The 21,394-nt window shown below is 44.9% G+C and overlaps 1 protein-coding gene across 2 annotated transcripts in view; it reads left to right on the top strand.

Moving 5' to 3' along the window:
* Window positions 1-2,977: 2,977 nt before the first annotated feature.
* Window positions 2,978-21,394, top strand: part of LOC123022598 (serum paraoxonase/arylesterase 2-like) — a 36,494-nt gene continuing 18,077 nt past the window's right edge. For both annotated transcript variants that reach the window (XM_044428441.1, XM_044428440.1), the window contains exons 1-6: window positions 2,978-3,165; window positions 11,560-11,630; window positions 16,089-16,144; window positions 18,175-18,340; window positions 19,631-19,757; window positions 20,495-20,695. In XM_044428441.1, coding sequence (XP_044284376.1) covers window positions 3,092-3,165; window positions 11,560-11,630; window positions 16,089-16,144; window positions 18,175-18,340; window positions 19,631-19,757; window positions 20,495-20,695 — 695 coding nt within the window. In that variant the 5' untranslated portion in view covers window positions 2,978-3,091. The remainder of the gene's footprint in view (window positions 3,166-11,559; window positions 11,631-16,088; window positions 16,145-18,174; window positions 18,341-19,630; window positions 19,758-20,494; window positions 20,696-21,394) is intronic.

Here is a 21,394-nt window from a genome sequence, read left to right on the forward strand (position 1 = left end):
ACATGTCATGATGAAGCTACTGTTCTTTATTTAACTTATTAATGCACAATCCAATGGGAATGCCTGTAACTCTCCAAACTCAGAGTCTCATGGATACCCTGGGCAGAGCAGGGACAGCTTGGCAGTCCTCCCTACCCCCCTGAAGACCCTCTTTACCCCTTCTCCAAGGCTGATCTTATGACCTTGGAGAAATGACCAACCCAGTTTGTTCCACAAGGGCTGCAAAGTGCAGGGAGGGGATCTGAATGCAGATCCTTGGCCACAAAGGCAGAATTCGTTTCCAACTTTGGATCTGTGAATCCCAAAAAATCCAATGCCTCCCCGCCCCCCAGGATCCATAGACTCACTCTCCCCCCTATCTTAAGCAGCTGATGTTAGCTCTCTTGGAAGTCTTGTTTGCTTTGAAACAGAGAAGTTTCAAAGCAAACAATCAGGCTACAATCTTATGCGTGTCTGGGCAGAATACAGCTCCTGGAATGTCACAGGGAGCCCTGCCTAGGAAAATAACTATGGCAGTGAGCAGAGGTAAATAACAGAGATGGCCTGATCAATGCAGGTAAGCATGAGTATAGGGGTGCCTCAGTGTAGACCTGGCTGGGGATGTGGCTCAGGGGCAGAGCACCTGCTTTGCACGCAGAAGGTCCCAGGTTCAATCCCCAGCTTCTCTAGGGAGGACTGGGAAAGCCTCCAGCCCGGAGAGGCACCAGTCAGTGCATAATTCTAGGCTAGGCAGACCCTGATATGATTCAGTGTAGAGCAGCTTCCCATGTTTCTTTCTATGATTCCAGCTGTACATCTAATGCTGGAGCAGTTATAGAAGTCCCAACCACCAGGGTGGGGTGGAACCCCAAAATCAGTTGGATTTTCTGCAATAGAAACAGCATGGTGGGGAGAAGTTGAACAAATTAATTGAAAATTAATTTATCAAAATTTTGGTTAAAATTTTATTAAATTAACATAAATTCTTAAATTGGGTAAGGATCAGTCAACATCCCTTACAAGGGAAAAGATGTATAGCAAGACTTTTTATTACTGCAGAATCACAATAAAGGGGAAAGTGAAACAAAAATTGGATGCTTCCTAAAACTTTGAGAGCTTGCTTCTCCGCAAGCTGACCAGTTTTGGGAAAGAAGTAAATGCATATGTGGCCAAGGCATAAGAGAGAAACTAACAGCCAAGCCTTTGCAGATTGTTCCTTTGTGGACCTGGGGTGTCATTTTCTCATATGAGCATCCTATTCATTGGGTTTGGCCCAGATGGAATCATACTTAGAGTAGGACCAGTGACATCAATGGGACTTGAATGAGTAATAACTAACTTTAATCCTATTAATTTCAGTGGATTTGTTCCAACTCTGTTGTAATCAGGAGTCAACCTATTGTCTGGTTATCTCTTCTATGCCAGAGATAACTATTTTTAAAAGCTGGGTGTATATATATATATATATATATATATATGTGTGTGTGTGTGTGTGTGTGTGTGTGTGTGTGTGTATTGTTTACTCGCTAAGATCCTTCATGACCTCATGGACACATTCCTCCAGGCTCTCCTGTCCTCCACCACCCCTCGGAGTCCACCCAAGCCCACACCCACCGCCCTAGTGACCCCATCTAGCCAACGCAATCTCTGCCATCCCCTTCTCCTGTCAATTGTTTCCAGCATCAAGGTCTTCTCCAGTAACTCCTTCCTTCTCATAAGGTGGCCAAAGTTTTTTGAGTTTCATCTTCAGTATCTGGCCTTCTAAAGAGCAGTCGGGGTTGATCTCCTCCAAGACTGACTGGTTTGATCTCCTTGCAGTCCAAGGGACTCGCAGGAGCTTTCTCCAGCACCACAATTCAAAGGCATCAATTCTTTGGCATTCAGTTTTCCTTATGGTCAAACTCTCACAGCCATACATTACAACTGGGAAAACCTAGCTTTGGCTTTATGAACTTTTGTCAGCAGGAGGATGTCTTTGCCGTTTAGTATGCTTTCTAGATTTGCCATAGCTTTCTTCCCAAGGAACAAGCGTCTTTTAATTTCTTGGCTGTAGTCACTACCCCCATTTCTTCCCCATCTATTTGCCAGGTAGGACCAGGTGCCATGATCTTAGTTTTCTTACTGTTGAGTTTCAAGCCAACTTTTGTGCTCTCCTCCTTCACTCGCTTCAAGAGGCTCTTTGCCATTAGATTGGTATCATCTGTGTATCTGAGGCTGTTGATATTTCTTCTGGCAATCTTAATTTCTACTTGTGATTCATCTAGCCTGGCCTTTCACACGATGTACTTTGCATATAAGTTAAACAGGCAGGGTGACAATAAACAGCCTTGCTGTACTCCTTTCCCAATTTTGAACCAAGCATTAGTTCCATGTCCGGTTCTCACTGTTGCTTCTTTACCCACACAGAGGTTTATCAAGAGACAAATAAGATGGTCTAGCACTCCCATCTCTTTAAGAACTTGGCACAATTTGTTGTGATCCACACAATCACGGGCTTTAGCATGGTCAATGAAGCAGAAGTAGATGTTTTATTGGAACTCCCTAGCTTTCTCCATGATCCAGCATATGTTGGCAATCTGATCTCTAGTTCCTCTCCCTCCTCGAAACCCTGCCTGCAGTTCTGGTAGTTTGCTGGTGTTCTATCGAGCATCCAACAGCCATCTCCCGGTTCCACTAGAGTTTGGACCCGTGCTCGGATTGGGGCCCTAGTCGGCTGCGTGTGCAGGGCTTTTAAAACCCAGATTTGTTTGTTTGTTTGTTTTAGACATTTATATGTCGCTCATTAGCACGGCGCTCCCACAACGGCGTGCAGGGAAGAAGGGGACCCCTGCCTATCTTGGAGAGCAAACGAGAAGAAGCTCTTGCTGCGGGACACGCGCCAGAGACGCTCCGCCCAGGGGTCGCGGCCGCGCCTCCCTCCTCGGGCCACTCGCGGCGGCGGCGGCGAGCCGGGCGCAAAGGTGCAGCGCCGGCCGCGAGCGCCCAGCAGGTGGCGGGCAGCGCGTCCGGGGGAAGTCCTCGCCCTGCAAACTCCCCTCGGGTCCGCTGGCCGGGGCGGAGGGTCGCTGCGCACCGCTTCTCGGACCAAGACGGGGGGCCATCAGGGTGACTCATGGGGAAGCTGCTGGCGCTCGCGCTGGCTGGGATCGTGGCCGCGCTGGTCGGAGAAAGGCTGGTGGCATTCCGGTAAGCCTCACCGGCTGTGGCGCGGTCCTGACTTTGCGCCGGAGTCACCGCGGCGCGGCTGTTCAGGGCTCCGGGCTCACAGGCGCGCCCGGTCCTTCACGGAGCTGAGCGTATCGCATTCCCACGCTTGAGGCGAAGGGGCGCTCGGCTCCCGGTGGGATCGGGCAGCTTCTGTGTTGAGTGTCTCATCCTCACTTTGGCGAGGCAGTAGCCTGGGGAGAGGGGCTCACCCCTAAATTTTCTCTGCCTCTAAAGTTTTCTAGACTCAAATAATTTTAAAAAGTTCACAGGTTTGCCTTAACGGGGCGCCACCCTTCTGTTGGCAGCTCCCACTCCAACTTTTAGCCTGGCTACACGGTGTGAGAATCGGTAAATAAAGGACGGCGCAGGCTGCCAGGGTCTCCATTATGCTGTTCATGCACTTGCTTTGGACAGGCGTGCGTCTACTTGGTAGTTGAATCCCAGCGTGTTCGAGGGGGTAGGGTGTTGTATCTCATTCCAAGGAAGTGTGAAACGGTTTGCAATGTGCATTCACTGAGGCTGCATATTTAGAAGGTTTAAGGTTTGGGCACCTCCCTGCGATTGAGATGTAAAAAGTACGGAGAGTTCGTTAGGCAAGTGCTTGGAAAAGGAGCGAGCTGGCCGCTTTTCTCGTTGGACAAGTGAGGGGGGCGGGGAGCGTTCGTAATGCACTGCATTGTTGGGCCCTGGGAAAAAATTCCTCTTTTAATTAGATTGCATTATGTCCTACTGATTAGAGCATAGTAGGGTAGGGGCAGTGGGAGGAAGACTGGTAGAGCAGCTTTTCTCCGTTAGGTGCCTTTAAAATGCTGCAGCCCTCCTGATCCCCAGCCAACTTTGCCAAGCGTCAGAAATAATGGATGTGTCCTTCTGAATGCTTTGAAGAGCATCAGATGGGTTGAGCGCTATACTGGGAAGCTGTGACCTTTTGTTTAGTGATCGCAGCATGATGCTGGGTGAGAGTTAAGATGCTCCCAGGCGAGCCTACATGTGCCCAATTGCATGGCCTCATTCACAGGATTTTACAAGGGTCCAGAGGATGACCTCTTCAATTTGGAACCCTCCTGTGCATTTCCACTGCTGCTTCTGTCCTTTTGCACCATAAAGGGTCATTTCTGGAAGGAAGGGGGTTCATAGCACTACCAGTCAAAAGGCACTGGGGAACTCTGTTGTCTCGTCCTCATTAAATGATCCCTTTTTCAGGTAAGTAAAAAAAGATGGACAAAGCTTTGGGAAAACATTGCTGCACAAAACAGAGCTCTGCATTTACTAGCCATTTTCCTAGTTTGGCCTATTCTAGAAACTAGAGCCCAGTTGAAGAACAGTTGATATGAAAACAGAAGTCCTGCAGAGGTAACCTGCCAGCAGAGATAAGGTGCAGGGGAGTCACCTGGAATGCCTGGAAAGGGTGAAAAACTGCAAGTCTCACTGGCCAGCTCTGCCCCCACCAGTGGCGTACTGGAAAACTGCAAAGTGCAGGCAGCCATCCAGAGCTCTGTTGGCCTGGCTGCGCTGCTGGATTTTGTTGCTGTTGCTTTTTGCTTTGCTTTGACTTGTGAGTAAGAAGAGTGTAACATTATTTGCGGGAAGCAAGTTGTTACATTGAGCCTCCCCTTGCTGCATAGCAATAATTCAAGATGACTTTGTGACAGGCGTCTATTTTTGAAGTATGAGCAAACATTCTGCTAACTGGAGAGATCGTTGGATGGAAGAGCATCATAATCTACTGGGTTGGGTGGAGAGAGAAGTACGTTTCCTTGTGTTTACCTTTACCTTTCCTGCTCCTCTTCTCTGGACCTTAATGTTGCTTGGGAAGCAAGCTAATGCCTCATTATTTATTTAATCAAAGTGGTTTTGCTCCCACCCTTTGGCCAAAAAGGGAGTCTTCTGGTGTGACCTTTGAAGGTCAGTGGCTTACACATTTGCTTACACCGTGCACACTTGTGACTGTCTGCTCACGACGTCTGTTCTAGTCTGACCAGATAACAGCTCTCAGAATGGCTGCTGTTCTCCATACAGTTACTTAACTGCAAGTAAGCACATATTTGCCCTCTTTGTTTTACCTGAGCTCACTCTCATGTGTATTTAGGTCGGTTAGACTGCAATCCTGTGCAATCCTAGGATGCTTACCTGGGAATAAGTAAAGAAGAGGGACTGTGTAGACATGCACGGTCAGTATCCTAAAGTGCTCTTTCTGACTTGCATTATTATACATGGCAGATAGTATCCTCAGAGAGTAAATGGTAAACAAATCTATTTTAGAAGCCAGGTGCTAAATAGTCAGATAGCCTAACGTTTTACTCTTGCAAATATGGACAGGCACAAACCTGGTCTTTCTTAAAACCAGTGTGGATTAATGCAACAAGTCCTAGTGTGTATTCAGGGAAGACAAAATGCAGAATGTTGTAAAACCTTTCTTACTGGATGAATAGCATCAAAGCACGATAAACATAATAGGACTCTGTGTGCAGTTGTGTCGCTGAAACATGGAAAGAATCTGTTTAAAACAGTGAGGAGAGCACATTCCTTTCCATGGAAAGGAGCAAAGAGATACCATTCAAAAATTCAAACACAATTCAAGCATAAGTCCCACTTTGGCTGCAGGCTTTTACACACTTGAGAGCAAGTCCCACTTAACTCAATGAGGCTTACCTCTGAGTAGTCACATGTAGGATTGCAGTGTAACTTCCAGCTAAGCATGTACAGGGCTGGAGCTTTTTAGATGTTTTGCCTACATCTACCATCAGCCATACCCACTGAGTGGGATGATGGGAGTTGTAGGCTGCAACCCGAAAGGGCCACAAGTGGCCCATCCCTTCTGTTTAGAATCTCAAATTAAAGCCCTGGCTAGAAAGTAAAAAGCAGAAGACTTGAGACTTACTTGTTCGTTTTTTTCTCCTCCAATCTCTTTGCGTGTGGGCAAGAGTGCAATGCAACATGAGCACGCTATGTTGCAATCCAGCTGATAACAGCGGTAGAGTGCAGAGTTTAAAATACAGATAAAAAGGTGTCTAGGTGCCATCTGGATCCTATGCTGAAATGAAAGAAGAATAATCATGACTTAGTCTGTTGTCCTCCATTATTTTCCTCTTTTTAGCAGACTGTAATGAATGTACACTGTTAAATATTTAACAATGGAAAATTTTGCTACTAGAAGCATTTACTAATAGATATTTCTTGTGACTTCGTTTGGTACTCCTGTTTCAGCTACAGAGAGCAATGCTGAAAACATGCATTCTTCAGTCCCTGCCTTGGAAAAGAAGACAGACAAACTTTTGGTCCTAGGCTAGTGGCCAGTCCTGTGTTCCATGAACAGAAAGTCTCTGTTCAAGAAGCAGTGCAGATACTGCAGGAATATCCCAGCTCCAGTTTTCTTGCTATTTTGGAGGGCATCCTAACCTTTTGGAACACAATTTGCAGAGGATTTAGGGCTGCAAGGCGGTGAAGGAATTGGCAAAAAAAATAATGTGTCCCCCACACTTGCCTCCAGTAATTTACTGACTTCTATTCTGCACTCTCTGGATTGAAGCCAATGGATAAGATCATGGAACAGTTTTATGTCTAGTCAAATATATGTGATCCTGAAGACCCCCCCCCCCCACACACACACACAGTTGTCATGTATTTTCGAATTTGCCTTATTTTCTTAATTCAACTGGACAGAATTGCTTTGCAGGTATTGTCTGCAGTGCTCTTCTTTGCTTCTGGAACATCATGGTTGGATTGAACATGCTGATGGTGGATGGGCATAAACTACACTCTGTACATGCTCAGAATTCCCTATTCTTACTAATTCTTGCAGAATTATTCAGCACCTTTGATTTGTTGCCTAAAATGGAACTGAGTCAGGGAGCGCTCTTGGATGCTTCTCTTAAGAACATGAATCACCTGTGCAAGTCCCTTGAAATGGATAGAGACTGCATGAGAGCCAGGCGGCTCTGCTTGTAGCTGTTCTCCAGAGGGACTTGCAGTGGATTCATTCGGCATCTTGCATGGCCTTTAGATGCTCCAATAAACAAACACTCAGCCTGTGCTTTGGAAATCTTTTTAAATATTTGAGTGACTTACCTTTGAACCATTGCCTCTCCCAAGTTAAATATTTCCCAATTCTTTCATCACAATTTGTTTGAAGGCATCCACGGTTCATTTATACATGTTGACTCAAAGAATTGAGAGGGGAGGTTACAGTGGGATTGAAGACTGTTCAGATCCCTCCTTGAGACAGCAAGCTCACTGGGTGAAGTTTGCCCAGTTGCCAATCTCACAAGGTTGTTGTGAGGAAGAAGAAGCATCCTGATATCCTTGGCATGCCACCCCTTGGTTCCTTTGGCAGAAGGACGGGATACATACACAATTACCTTACCCCTTGAGTTCAGTGGGTTCTACTCCTAAACTGGGTTGCAAATGCTTGGGGGGAAAGGGGAAATAAGGGATTTTTTAAAAAATCCAAAGAGCCATAGGGGAAGAGGGCTTCCTACTAAATTGCTTGATACCCCGCCCTGCCTCAAGCCTGCACATCTCTGCTCGTAAGTAAGCATGCAGTGGATTACAGATGCAACTATCATTGTTGCTCACTGATGAAGGATCTGTAGTTGCCATCTCTCAAAATGTGAGAGGCCAAAAGCTCCAAGCATGACCAGTACTGAATTGCAGTGAATACGTCCCCAAATGTACACCCGCATGCCAATCATTAGTGGCTTTCCACTTTCCAAGATATTTCCAATGGGGCAGATTCATGCTGAATGAGCTCTGCATTTGGAGTATGCTTCCTTGGCATTTCCACTGGCCTTTAGATGAGATGTAAGAGGTAGTCAGTGACTGCGACCCTTGCAAACCTCTCTGGTGCTCAGTCGAAGCTTTGTAGTCCAGAGAAATCCATACTGATGCTTGCTTTAGAGGTGTGGGGGCAGGTTAACGCCACATGAGCAGGGCTGCTGTGTGTCATCCTGTGCCGGCACTGGGAATTTAGGACCAGAAATGGCACAGTTCTGCATATGTTGGAAAGATAAAGGTGGTGGGCCTGAGAAACTGTGATGTCCTAAGTGGTTCCTCTTGGAACCTGCTGGTTTAAAAATGCAGTAAATGGTGTCTATGAAGCAGTAGACCTTGAGGTCTTCTAAAAACAACAACAGCTCATTTGTTGTTGTTATTAACTGTGAAGTTGTGTCCGACCCAATGCGACCCCATGGACAACATTCCTCCAGGCCTTCCTGTCCTCCACCATCTCCCGGAGTCCACTCAAGCTCACACCAACTGCCTCAGTGACTCCATCTAGCCACCTCATTCTCTGCCGTCCCCTTCTTCTTTTGCCATCTATTGTTCCCAGCATTAGGCTCTTCTCCAGTGAGTCCTTCCTTCTCATTAGGTGGCCAAAGTAATCAAGTTTCATCCTCAGTATCTGGCCTTCTAAAGAGCAGTGAGGGTTGATCTCCTCTAGGACTGACTGGTTTGATCTCCTTGCAGTCCAAGAGACTCTCAGGAGTCTTCTCCAGCACCACAATTCAAAGGCCTCAATTCTTCGGCGCTCAGCCTTCCTTATGGTCCAACTTTCACAGCCATACATTGCAACTGGGAAAACCATAGTCTTGATTATACACACTTTTGTTGGCAGGATGATGTCTCTGCTTTTTAGTATGCTGCCTAGATTTGCCATAGATTTCTTCCCCAGGAGCAAGCATCTTTTAATTTCTTGGCTGCAGTCCCCATCTGCAGTGATCTTGGAGCCCAGGAAAATAAAATCTGTCACTACCTCCATTTCTTCCCCATCTATTTGCCCGGAAGTGATAGGACCAGATGCCATGATCTTAGTTTTCTTAATGTTGAGTTTCAAGCCAACTTTTGTGCTCTCCTCCTTCACCCACATCAAGAGGCTCTTTAGATCCTCTTCACTTAGCTCTTGTACAATGTTGCGAACCTCCGTCCATAGTTCTTCAGGCACTCTATCAGATCTAATTCCTTAAATCTATTTCTCACCTCTACTGCATATTCATCAGGGATATGATTCAGGTCATGCCTGATTGGCCTAGTGCTTTTCCCTACTTTCTTCAATTTAAGCCTAAATTTTGCAACAAGAAGCTCATGATCTGAGCCACAGTCAGCTCCTGGTCTTGTTTTTACTGACTGTATAGAGCTTCTCCATCTTTGACTGCAGAGCACATAGTCAATCTGATTTCTGTGTTGACCGTCTGGTGATGTCCATGTATAGAGTCGTCTCTTGGGTTGTTGGGAAAGAGTGTTTGCTATGACCATCATATTCTCTTGAAAGAATTCTACCAGCCTGTGCCCTGCTTCATTTTGTACTCCAAGGCCAAACTTGCCTGTTATTCTGGTTATCTTTTGGCTTCCTACTTTAGCATTCCAATCCCCCATGATGATAAGAACATCATTTTTTGGAGTTAATTCTAGAAGGTGTTGTAGGCCTTCATAGAACTGATCAGCCTCTTCAGCACCAGTGGTTGGGGCATAGACTTGGACTATTGTGATGTTGAATGGTTTGCCTTGGATTCGAACTGAGATCATTCTGTCATTTCGGAGATCGTTTCCCCGTACTGCTTTTCCTACTCTTTTATTGATTATGAAAGCTACTCCATTTCTTCTGAGGGATTCTTGCCCGCAGTAGTACACCTGATGGTCATCTGAATTAAATTCACCCATTCCTGTCCATTTTAGTTCACTGATTCCTAAGATGTCGATGTTCAGTCTTGTCATCTCTTGTTTGACCACGTCCAGCTTGCCTTGATTCATAGATCGTATGTTCCAGGTGCCTATGGAGTATAAATCTTTACAGCATTGGACTCTACTTTCACCACCAAATACATCTGCAACTGAGTGTCCTTTCAACTTTGACCCAGTCACTTCCTTCTTACTAGCCCTCTGCTCTTCCCCAGTAGCATATTGGACACCGTCCGACCTGAGGGGCTCATCTTCTGGTGTCATATCTTTTTGCCTTTTAGTACTGTCCATGGGGTTTTCATGGCAAAGATACTGGAGTGGGTTGCCATTTCCTTCTCCAGGGGATCACGTTTTGTCAGAGCTCTCTGCTATGACCTGTCTGTCTTGGGTGGCCCTGCACGGCGTAGCTCACAGCTTCATTGAGCTACACAAGCCCCTTCGCCATGACAAGGCAGTGATCCATGAAGGGGAACAGCTCATAGACTCATGCAAAATGGCAGGCTTTCTAGAGCTGGTGCTCTCCAGATGTGTTCGACGGCAACTCAGAATTCCCAGGGAGCCTGGACAGCTGGCTGGCCGCTATTGGAACTGCAGCCTGACATGTCTGAGTGGGTACCAAGTTGGGAAAGGCTGAACAGAGGGACAGAACAGACTTTCTTTCCATGGCCATTGCACATGACTGGGGGTTGGATGTTTCCTATTGTTCTTGATTTTTGCTGAAGGGCTTTTGATATGAAATGGTGGCTGAAATGCAGATTATAGCTTACTGTTTAAACTGTCTAAAACCAGTCCACTAACAAGCCATGACTTCTTAACCCATGTTTGTTAACAAACAGCCCATGAAGACAGCCCATAGAGTGTTATTGGGTTATACATTGTGGCTTGTTTATCATGGTCTGTTATCTCCGCTAGGTTCAGACAACATGAGACTCCATGTTGTCTTAGTCCAGTCTGTGTTGAGTCTTGTGTATGAAAATGCTAGAAGCCTTTGAGCAAAGTATTGGTTCCAGGGAGAAACACCAGAAGAGAGTGATTGAGCTTTATGCCCTCGTTATGGGCTGCCTGGGGGCATCTGGTTGCCTGTTGTGGGGGCTGATTATGGCAGCAGGCAGAAGGATCCAGAGGGGTCCGTGCATTAGCATCCCTGATGCTAGCAGGGTGTGGTAGGCAGTGGATGGCCTGGAAAATCCTTTGTGCTACTAAGTGCTGTTGGCCTTGCTCAAGCGTTGTTTTCTGTTCCTGCATACAGACACCAATGGATCATTGCCCAGGTCTGATCCAGCAGGGTCATTCTTACATTCTTATAGATATTTTATAGATGTTCTGTATTTGCTCTGTAGGATATTGTTAGTTTTTTTAATCATTTTAAAAAGATGCTCTAAAATTGGTTTTAATAATGGTTTATTGGTTTCACTGCTGCCTTTCAGAGAGTTTTTAACTGCCAGACAACATTTATAAAATGGTTTTCTTCTTTCTTTCTCTCTTTCTTTCCTTTTTGCTACTTTGATTACTTTTAATTTGTTAGTTTTATATCTACTGCTTTAAAGTTTTATTGTTTTATTGTCCTACTGTTTTAATTGAATTGTATTTTTTTAATTTGTTGCTTTATTGTTGTGCTATTGTAAGCTGCCCAGAGAGCTTTATGGTGAAGGGTGAAGTGCGTGCATGAATGAATGAACAAGTGTTTCCTTTCTTTTGCAGAAATAGAATGTGTGCCTCACGGGAACTAAAACCAAAGCGGCTTCCAAACTGTCACCTTATTAAAGGAATTGGTAGGTCTTCTGCATGCGTGTGACCAATTGGTATTCTCTGAATGTCACTGTGGCATCACATCCAAGGCATATTTCAAGCTAGTCCTGCAACATGCAGTGAGGGTGGGGCTTACTCACAGGCGAGTGTGCGCAGGAGGGCAGCTTTTGAAGACCTTTCATTATCTTCTCTTTTTGGACAAACAGCAAAGAGTCTCATGGCATTTGAAATGTGTTTTTTACAGCATGGGCATTTGCGGATCATAGCCCATTTCATCGGATGCCTGGGATGTCATTCTGAGCTTGAAGATTATTTATACACATGAGTGTAAGGAGGAGTGAAAAAAGAATGATATCAGAAGAGATAAATACAAGAAACACATACAGTGATAATTATATTAACATTTAAAGCTATGTAAAAAAAGCAGACTTCATTCACTGAAATACCCTCCCATGTTGGCTGGATATTATGGGAGTTCAACACATTTGGAGAGTCCCAGATTAGGGAAGACTGCATTAAATAGTCTTGATAAGCAGTGTCTTACATTTAGTGATGTCTAATCAATATTATTAATCCAATCTAAAATTTCTAGGGCAGCTTTAAGGCTGTAATTAACTCAATTTATATTGAATTGTGGAGAAAGAGCAAATACCCCTACGTAGCTTATTAAACCCACAGCAAGCCTGCCACATGTTTGCGGTCACCATTTTGACTATGCAACAACCACTTGGATTGTCTTATCAAGCACATCTGGTCAGAGTGGATTATGTGGATCTTGAACAAATTCATATAACTCAGTCCATTTTATTTATTTATTGTATTTATAAATCTCTCTATAGCCCATAGGGCTCTCTGGGCAGTGTACAATAGAAAACAGAATCAATAACATTAATAACCAATAAGAACAATAAAAAACAGAATACAAGGGGTTCAGCAATTCAAGTCTATAACAGGAATGATACACCTTATAACACAATAGCGACTTGAACAAACAAACATTAAAAAAAAACAATATTAAAAGCTAACATTAGTTAATCATTAAAATATCTGGCAAATTAACCTGGTGCTGGAAGGAGATCAAGGACAGCGCCAGGCAAATCTCCGTGGGGAGCATGTTCCACAAGTGGGGTGCAACTACACAGAAGGCCCTTCTAACCATTGCTGCCTTTACTTCTTTTACTGATGGTTCCTTAAGAAGGACCTCCACTGAAGATCTTAAAGTCCAGGCAGGAACATGTGGGGAAAGGTGTTCCATAGGGCTTTAAATGTTTGTGTCAGCACTTTGAATTGACTTCAACTGGTAACCAATGCCGCTGGTAGAGGGCTGGGGTGATTGGTTGTTTTAAGGTTATGCAAGGGCTGCTTTAGAACACAAACAAGAATTCTTTTAAAAATAGCCCATGACAAGTTGCAGCATATCATCTGACCCAGGTAGCTGAATGTATAGGTTGGTTGTGACTTCAGCACCAAGTCAGGTCTGTTCTTTCCTCCCATCCCCACCTATTTTTTCTGGTGTCTTGCCTGCTTAAGAGATAGAGAGTTCTCAAGAACCCTGGCATTCCTTAGATGACATTTTGGTTGTCTTAATAAAAGATGACCCTAATGCAGAGTTTGGAAGTTTCTTATGGCCAACACAGCCACCATTGCCTTATGGGTGACTTGGGGAGGAACCGTAGTTCAATGAGCAAAGGACTTGCTTTACATGCTAACAGTTAGATCCATGGCATACCCAGAAAAAAAAAATCATTAGCAAGTCACGCAGAAGATCTCTGCTGAACAGACAAATACCAGGGTGCATGTAACACAACCTGCTTGTTCTGGGCCCGCCGGAGCTCCAAGCTTCAATCTCTGGCACTTCCAGGCAAAGCTGCGAAGGTCTCCTGCCTCACACTGTGGCCGGTCTTTCTAGCCCTGTGGCCTGGCATCAGCTTTCCAGGCTCTCGGGCACAAATTGTTCAGCTCTACCTGGAAGTGCTGGCAATGCAGCCCAGGACCTTCTGCATGCAAAGCAGGGGTTCTTTCACTGAGTTATAGCCCCTCCCAGTTGAACTGAGATACAGGGGTGGCTTATAGCTACATACTTGCAGCCCAGGGGAAGTCAAACGCTATAAATGCTTGCTATTCTTAAGTCCAACTTAAGTCCACAGCTGTTGCGCAGACAAGACTGGAATGAGACACACCTTCATACCACAGGCAAGGACCAATTGTGCAACTCTGGGAGCTTTCAGGGAATTCAGCACACAGAGTTAGCTAGAGAAATCTCACGTGGTAATACTGCAAATAAGGGGGAGACTGCAGCCAGTGAAGGTGGGTGTAGGATGCAACTGGAAAGGAGTTTTTCCTTCTTGGGATTGGACAGTGATCCTCTTTAAACTGTAGTTGGGTATAATAATTTTGGGCTTGAGATTTATCCATAGAGCCCTTCTCTGTGGCAGTTCCTGTGTGGGTGATGGTATTGCATTTACCTATGGATCCTGACCCTATCAAGGTTCCCAGGCGCTTGTTCAAGCTGCACAGTGCAGTGACTTTTCATGTTTTCTAAGGGACACGTCAAAATGTGCACATTAAGCTGCTGCTGCTGCTGTTGCTAGGTTGCATTTATATCCCACCTTTCTTCCCTTGGCAAGGAACCCAAGGCCACACCACACAAAGCATTTCTTTAGTCCATTTTCACCCCTAGCTTTCCTCTGAGGAGATCAAGATCGCCCCTGCAGTTTTGCTCACACTACAGCTCATCGGTGCGTTTGAACCCAGGTCTCCTAAGTCCTTATGCAACCTATTCCAACCACTGTAATCACAGAACCACCCAAATGATGATTCTTTGTTTGATAAGATATCGTTCTTCCCAATAACAAGATCCTGAGCCGTTTTTTTAAAGCACGGTGGCACACAACGCTTACAATCAGATTGAGGTTCAGGTTTGCCCTATATGGGGCATCACTAAAATAATGGGTGCCTTTCCTATCAAACAGTGTTGCAACGCCATCCAGAGATGCATGCTGTTTGGACCGGTTAGAAATATCCCCCAAAAATAAATTAATAAAAACGCCTGTGCCACTTATTTTAGATAGCGACATTGTGGACAAGCTGACTTCTTCTCTTTCCTGGCATACAAGTCCAAAAAAGGGAGAGATTTGTGAATAATGGAACCATAAAGAAGGGAACTGAGGCTGTGTGCTTCGCGTACCAGTGCCATGCAGGGCACTTGAAGATACTTGAGGCGCTGCTTCACAACGGCCTTGACTAGGCCCTCTTTCTCAACCGGAGATTGACCCCTGTCCTTCCCCTTGTTGCACTTGCTTTTTGTGGAAGGGATCTCCATGGCAACAGAGACCTTTTCAGTTTGAGCAACAGATAAGAGAACCTGTCTTGACCAGATTGTTGCTTTCCAATCGCTCCCCACCTTGACATCTCCCCCTCTAACAGAAGGCTGCATTTCTAGGGTTTCCACATAGCCACAGCATAATGTTGAGCACGGCTAAACAGACTCATCTGTAGTTGTAGAAAGAGCCAGAGACCTTTAAGTTATGGGACATTTGCCCCTCTTGGTTTTTTCACTCCTTCATATCTCATGCTGTAAGCTATTAAAAAACACCTCAATAGCTCTGTCTCCCATCGGTCGCTGTTAGTGGCAGGAACATTGCCTGAATGGCATGGTGCATGCGAGTCCTTAAGTGGGCAGGGTTGCATGTAAGAAGCAGCAACATACCTCCTGTGTTAAGGCTGCAAGTCTCACTAAACTCTTTGAGATGCATTGAGGGTGATGCAGAAGCTTAGCTTGTATGCCCCTAAAGCCAGATGTTTTGAACTTCAACTTCCAATATTCCTGACCACTGGCCATAGCGGCAGGTGCTTCTAGGAGATGTCAGCCAGAAATTCCGGAGACCTTTCTGTTCACTTCTCATTTGCACTGACCGCCAACAGTTCTTCAGCGCAGCAGAGAGATTTTTCTCAGATCTATTCTGTGCCAAGCAGCTGTTCTGTCTCTGGGCACTGATCTTTTTCCTAAAGTAGTGACCTGAAAGGGTATTACTGTTTTACCTTTTTTGAGGGTGGTAGCAAACAGAGAGTGTGATGGCACAAAGAGAAAGAGCATGAGAGAAGGCAAAGAGACGGGTAAAATTGGCATATACAGTGAATAATAAAATAAAAGTTGAATCCAGTGTTGCAGGATGCACTTAAGGGTGGATTCTGCATCTGAAAAGGCTGAAGGCTTTTGACTTTGAGTACTATTTACTAGAAAGAATTGCTCAATAGGCTTTGTCCCACTACCCAAAATAATAGGTCAGAAGTAGTGCAAAGGCTTTCAGATTCTCCTGGAAGAGAGGGCCAAGATTCCTTGGGGAAATCTTTGAGAGCTGTTGCCAGTCTCTGTAGAGAATGCGTACTTAGATGGTCAGTTTTTAAAACACTGGGCCACTGATCCATTTATTTGCATGAATGTCTCTGCTCAAAATCATTTCCCTTTTTTTCTTTTTCAGAGGTGGGCTCAGAAGATATTGACATACTTCCAAATGGCCTAGCTTTCATTAGTTCTGTAAGTCTTTCTTTCACAAGCAGAAAGTCATGTTTGAGGGCAATTGATGAAATGGTAGTGCATGACAGGCTGTGTTTTGGTTGTGTCTTGTTTTTTACAGCATGACTTTAACCATACCTGCCATTTAATTGATACTGACTGTCCACCAAAAAACAAAACAAAAACAAAAACAAACCCAACAGGTGTCAATTCTGGAGTGACCTTATAACCCCAGAAGAAGAAAGTGCCTGAAGCAATAAAAATGAAAAATCCTAAAAAATACTTTGCTCTGGCTGGAATTTTCCCTAAAGGAGTAGCAATAATTTATGTTCTAGTTCTTCCTACAACTATACAAACAGAGAATTCCTACATAAAAAACCAGGCACGTAGGCATTTATCTGCCTGGCCCACTAACCAAAAATCACAGCTCAGCTTTGTCTCAATAGATTTTAATTCTTATTTGCTGGAGGTTTTAGCTTAGAAACTTAGCTTTAAAATTAGACAAAGACAACCTGGATTCAACCTTGCTTTGTGTCATTTGGGGACGGTACGTTTGGGGTCAATTTGTCATCCAAGGCATTTTTCTTTTTCTTTTAAGTAAAGGCAGGAATCTAAAATCTGGGGATCTTTGAGAGCAGTACCTTCCCTGTGACAATGCTGTAAAGGAATGATTTAGTAGGACGACTCATGTGCAAATTACATAACAGAATGCGCACCTGGGGTACCAAAGTCAGCCCAAAATGCAGAACAGGCTGCAGGGTGCAAACACGGGTCTCAGAGTTAGTCCATCAATTCAGTCAGCCTTGTGCATCCTAAACTGGCATTTCTTTGAAATGTAGTCTTTTGTGAGGCTAGTGGCCTCCTCTGCCAAGTAGGAGGATGGCTCTGCCAGCCCGCTTGGTTTCTGTGCTGGCCACGGCAGAAAGGGTTTTGCTTTCTCCATGGCTGGCACAGAAACATAGTTGGTGGCATATGAAAGTGGAGCAGTCCATCTCTCCCTGCAACTGCTTGCACAGCTGGATGAAATCCCTTGCTTCCTATGGGGACTAGGCTAGTATTTACATTCAGGGCTGAACCGGGTTTTGTAGGTTTGCAAGTTGATGCGGAGCTTACCTGGTGGGTTGGTGGTGACCTGATGCCTGCAGGCAACCCTGTCCAAGGGTGCAAGGCCTGTTGCAGCAGCGCCAAGTGTATTGGCTGCCACCAGCGTGCTTAGAGCAAACGCAGACTCCTCTGTTCCCAAGTTCTCTTGATCTCTTAGGAATGACTGGCCAAGGATCCCACTGTGGTCCTTTGGGCTGGGCTTCTTTGCAGCCCTCTTGTGTCCTTCGGGGAGCACAACTGGCTTGCAGGTTGCAACCTGAGTGTTGAAACAGGTTGACCCAAAAATGTCACGGACATTTTACCCACAAAGCACTCAGTCCAGACTTTGGTGAAAACAGGGGGAAGATTTATTAAGGATTCAGGGAAAAGTACAGAATAATAAACAGGTTGGTCAGGTTCTGAGTGTACAGCAGTAAGTGATTTAAAGCGGCAAATCAGTTTTGACACACAGAGCAATAAGCTGTTAAAAGGAGCAGATCAGTGGCAAAGGACAAATGAAAAGAAAAAATCCCACCGAGCTGGCACAGTTCTGTGCTAAGCAGTCTACCCACATCTTTGCAGATCTGCCATGTCTGTTGTAAAGTTCTCTTGGTGCCTGTATTTGGTCTTCCCCACTTTTGTTGGGGAAAAAGCTACACCCTGGATGCCTGTAGCAGAGAAACCTTAGATGATCACTCCACATACAAAGAACTGGTGGATTCTTGAACACCCAAATTAGGGAACTGTGATAGTGCTTGCAGGGCAGGGGCCCATGAAATATAAGTAGGATCAGCAGATATTTGAATGAATGATAAAGGCATCTCTTGAATTTGGGCTGCCTTTCAATAAACTACAGATAAAGAATTCCAAAGCAAAGGCAAAAAGTTATGCTTGCCACTCTTCATAGAATATTTTTAATTGTCATTAAAATACTTGTCATTAAAGTAAAACTTTGTTGTACTTTAAAGGGTTTAAAATATCCTGGGATGCAAAGCTTTGCTCCTGATAAAAGAGGAGAAATATTATTGATGGATTTAAAAGAAGAAAACCCTCGACCGGTTGAGCTAAGAATTAGCCGTGGTTTTGAACTGGCATCTTTTAACCCTCATGGGATCAGCCTTTATGTTGGTGAAGGTAAGTAGACTTGCCCACATGAACGAGCTACAGAGTAAACAATTGACATAGCTACTGGATGTCCTCCAGTTCCCATGTTCTTAGGCTTGCAAATGGACTCAGTTGGACACCTTGGCGGGTGACCATGGTCGCAGAAATACAGGCACAGGAATAGCACTGTACTGGAGTTGTGTGTGTTTATAGGGTCAGCCATAATTTGGATTTTCTCCCTACCTTTGAAGCTAATGATTAATATGGAGGATGCAAGGGACTGTGACTTCTCATCCCTTCATCCTGTGCTGGCCCTGGAGTTCTGCTCATTACAGCATGTGTAAGAGGGAAGGTGGATTATAAATTAGGAGGAGGGACAGGTGGGAGAAGCGTGTTCTCAAGCTGAGGATGCTTCAGGGCTGGATCATAAGAATGAACGTCGACATGTCTAAGGGTGCAATCCTCTGCATGTTTGGACAAAAAGATATTCTATAACTCTTGGCATGGATGGCTGGGGAATATTAGGATTTGTAGGACTTCCGTATGTCTAAGTGAAGGAGTATGCCCCTAAAATTACATTTGCATTTGGTCTGTCATGCAGTTTGTTTGATCTCTGTTTACTATTTGTTTATGTCCAGTTAACTGATTTTCCAATCATAACTACATATTTTCTTAATTTGGATATGGAGTCTTGATTGTTTGACTTCGTAAGTTCAGTTTCCTCTAACAGGACAAACTGCTCTTTCATGCTGCAGGCGTGAAGGAAATGGAGGATGAACCAGGTTCACAGTGATGGGGGATTTTGGCTAGTAGGTGTTTTCACCCTAGCAATTTTTGAACATGCACAGAGCTTCCAGTCCTGGGCTTTTGGTTCAAAAGAAGCAGTGGCAGTGGAAGCTAAGCAATTGCTGCCCTTTGAGCAGTGCTTAAGGAGCCAGTTGTGGACCAATTGGAGTCATGATCCATTACACTGATGGCACCATAGCTTCTTTCACATGCATGGAATCCACACATGGGGCATAGGGCAAGGTTTTGGCTAGGGGTCCTGCACTGTGGCTGCAATCATCCTTATAACACGTGAAGGGAGGCTATCTTAGATCATATGAACAGAAGGTAAACTGTGGACCTGCCCTCTTATTCCATGTGGATTTCCATGTGGCAGCTGCTGAGGGGGAAAGCGTTCTTCTCCTATAGGACCCTCCACCTGTTATGATAGAAGGTCACACGTAAGACCTTGATTTTGCCATACAAGCTCTTGAAAGGGCAATTGTGTTCCATTGTGAGTTTAGTCAAACCCACTGGACTGTTTGCATTCCCTAGATGATGCTGTGTACCTCTTTGTCGTCAATCATCCACAGTACAAGTCAACAGTGGAACTATTTAAATTTGTGGAGGATGACAATTCTCTTGTGCACCTTAAAACTATTAAGCACGAGCTCCTGCCGAGGTATGTTATGGTGAGCCGTGTTTGAGCTTTGTATTTGGGGTGCGGAGGGGGAAGAACTTGCCCAGTGTACAGAATATAAGTTGGAAGAGGTGTTGGATGGTACAGTAAATGGCAGTTCGGGCCTTGGTCTGTTGACTGTTGGAAGAAGATGGTGGGAAATAGCTGGGTGGGAGTGGATATACAAGATCCACTTGTCTCCACGGCAGACTTCGTTTAGTATAAATTTGTTTTCATTGTTCGTGAAACAAGCACCATGTCTGCTGAGCAACTGTCAGTGAAATAACTAACCCGATTGGCACAGTTATCTACCTAGTAAGAATGAACAAAGGAAGATTGTGTCAATACATTATCAAGGGAATTCTTCCTCTGTTATTTTTGAGGAAGGCAGTTTGAACTATATTATGCTTTCTGCAAAATATACTGAACATCCATTGAATTCCTCTAGGATTGGATCCAGACTTAGTCAGGATTAACTTGAGTTCATTGATTTGAATGGGTTACTCCATGCATGGCAAAGTCTGGAACCAAACATAGTGTAAAGTTATAAATATTACTGTGTCTGAGCAAGAGAGAAAATTGTGTACAGCTTGTCTGACTGAAGTCATCCTTATTTTGATGCATCAGGCTGTGAAAACAATTGTGGAGACAGTGCAAATGAATATTACTGTATTTATAGAAAGCAGCCTCTGCAACAGCAATCACATATTCTTGCATTTACTCTTCACCTTTTGTCATAGTGTGAACGATATTGTGGCAGTAGGTCCTGACAGTTTCTTTGCCACCAACGATCATTATTTCACAGAGACCTTCTTGTTGTACTTGGAGATGTTCCTGGGTCTGACCTGGACAAATGTTGTTTACTACAGCCCAAAAGAAGTTAAAGAGGTGGCCACAGGATTTTATTTTGCCAATGGCATTAATATGTCGCCTGATGGAAGGTAAGTTTCTTAAAGATGGCATGGCTTAGATTGGACTCCCCCCGTGTCCTCCAGTTGTGCTAGATTTCAAGTTCCCATCGTCCCTAGCCAGAACGAGCAATGACCATGGTGGCTGGGAGTGATGGGATATTTAGTCTTACATATCTGGAAGGCATCAGGTAGGAAAAGGCTCATACTCCATGGATGTGAGAGTCAGCTTGGTGTGGTGGTTAAGAGTGCAGGACTGGGACTCAGACGATCTGGGTTCTAGTCCCCGCTCAGCCATGGAGCCAGCTAGGTGACTCTGGGCCAGCCACAGACTCTCAGCCCAGCCTACCTCAAGGATTGTTGTTGGGATAAGATTAAGAACAGGAGGAGGAGAATGATGCAAGCCAGCTTGAGTTCCTTGAAAGGAAAAAAAGGCAGGATATAAATACTGCTTCTATTACTACAGTAAAACCCCCAATTCTTCTGTTTCAGTTAGCACGGTTTCACTCAACCATGGCTGACCATGCTCTGAAAAGAAGATCCAACACACCAGAGTGTGGCCTGCTCTGGGGGAGCTTGTGCTGCATTGCATTGTGAGGCTTGCACAGGGCTGCATGTCCAGTCCCCAGTCTGGTGTCCGCCCCACCCTTGACAGGGGGTGGTGCACCATTCTGGGCCAGCTGTGGCCACTGGGGGCCACAGCAGTGCCATGCCATGGCTCTGATGGCAATG

Source organism: Varanus komodoensis, unplaced genomic scaffold, assembly GCF_004798865.1.
Source record: "Varanus komodoensis strain SLA01 unplaced genomic scaffold, ASM479886v1 scaffold2, whole genome shotgun sequence".
In the NCBI taxonomy this organism is placed as follows: domain Eukaryota; kingdom Metazoa; phylum Chordata; class Lepidosauria; order Squamata; family Varanidae; genus Varanus; species Varanus komodoensis.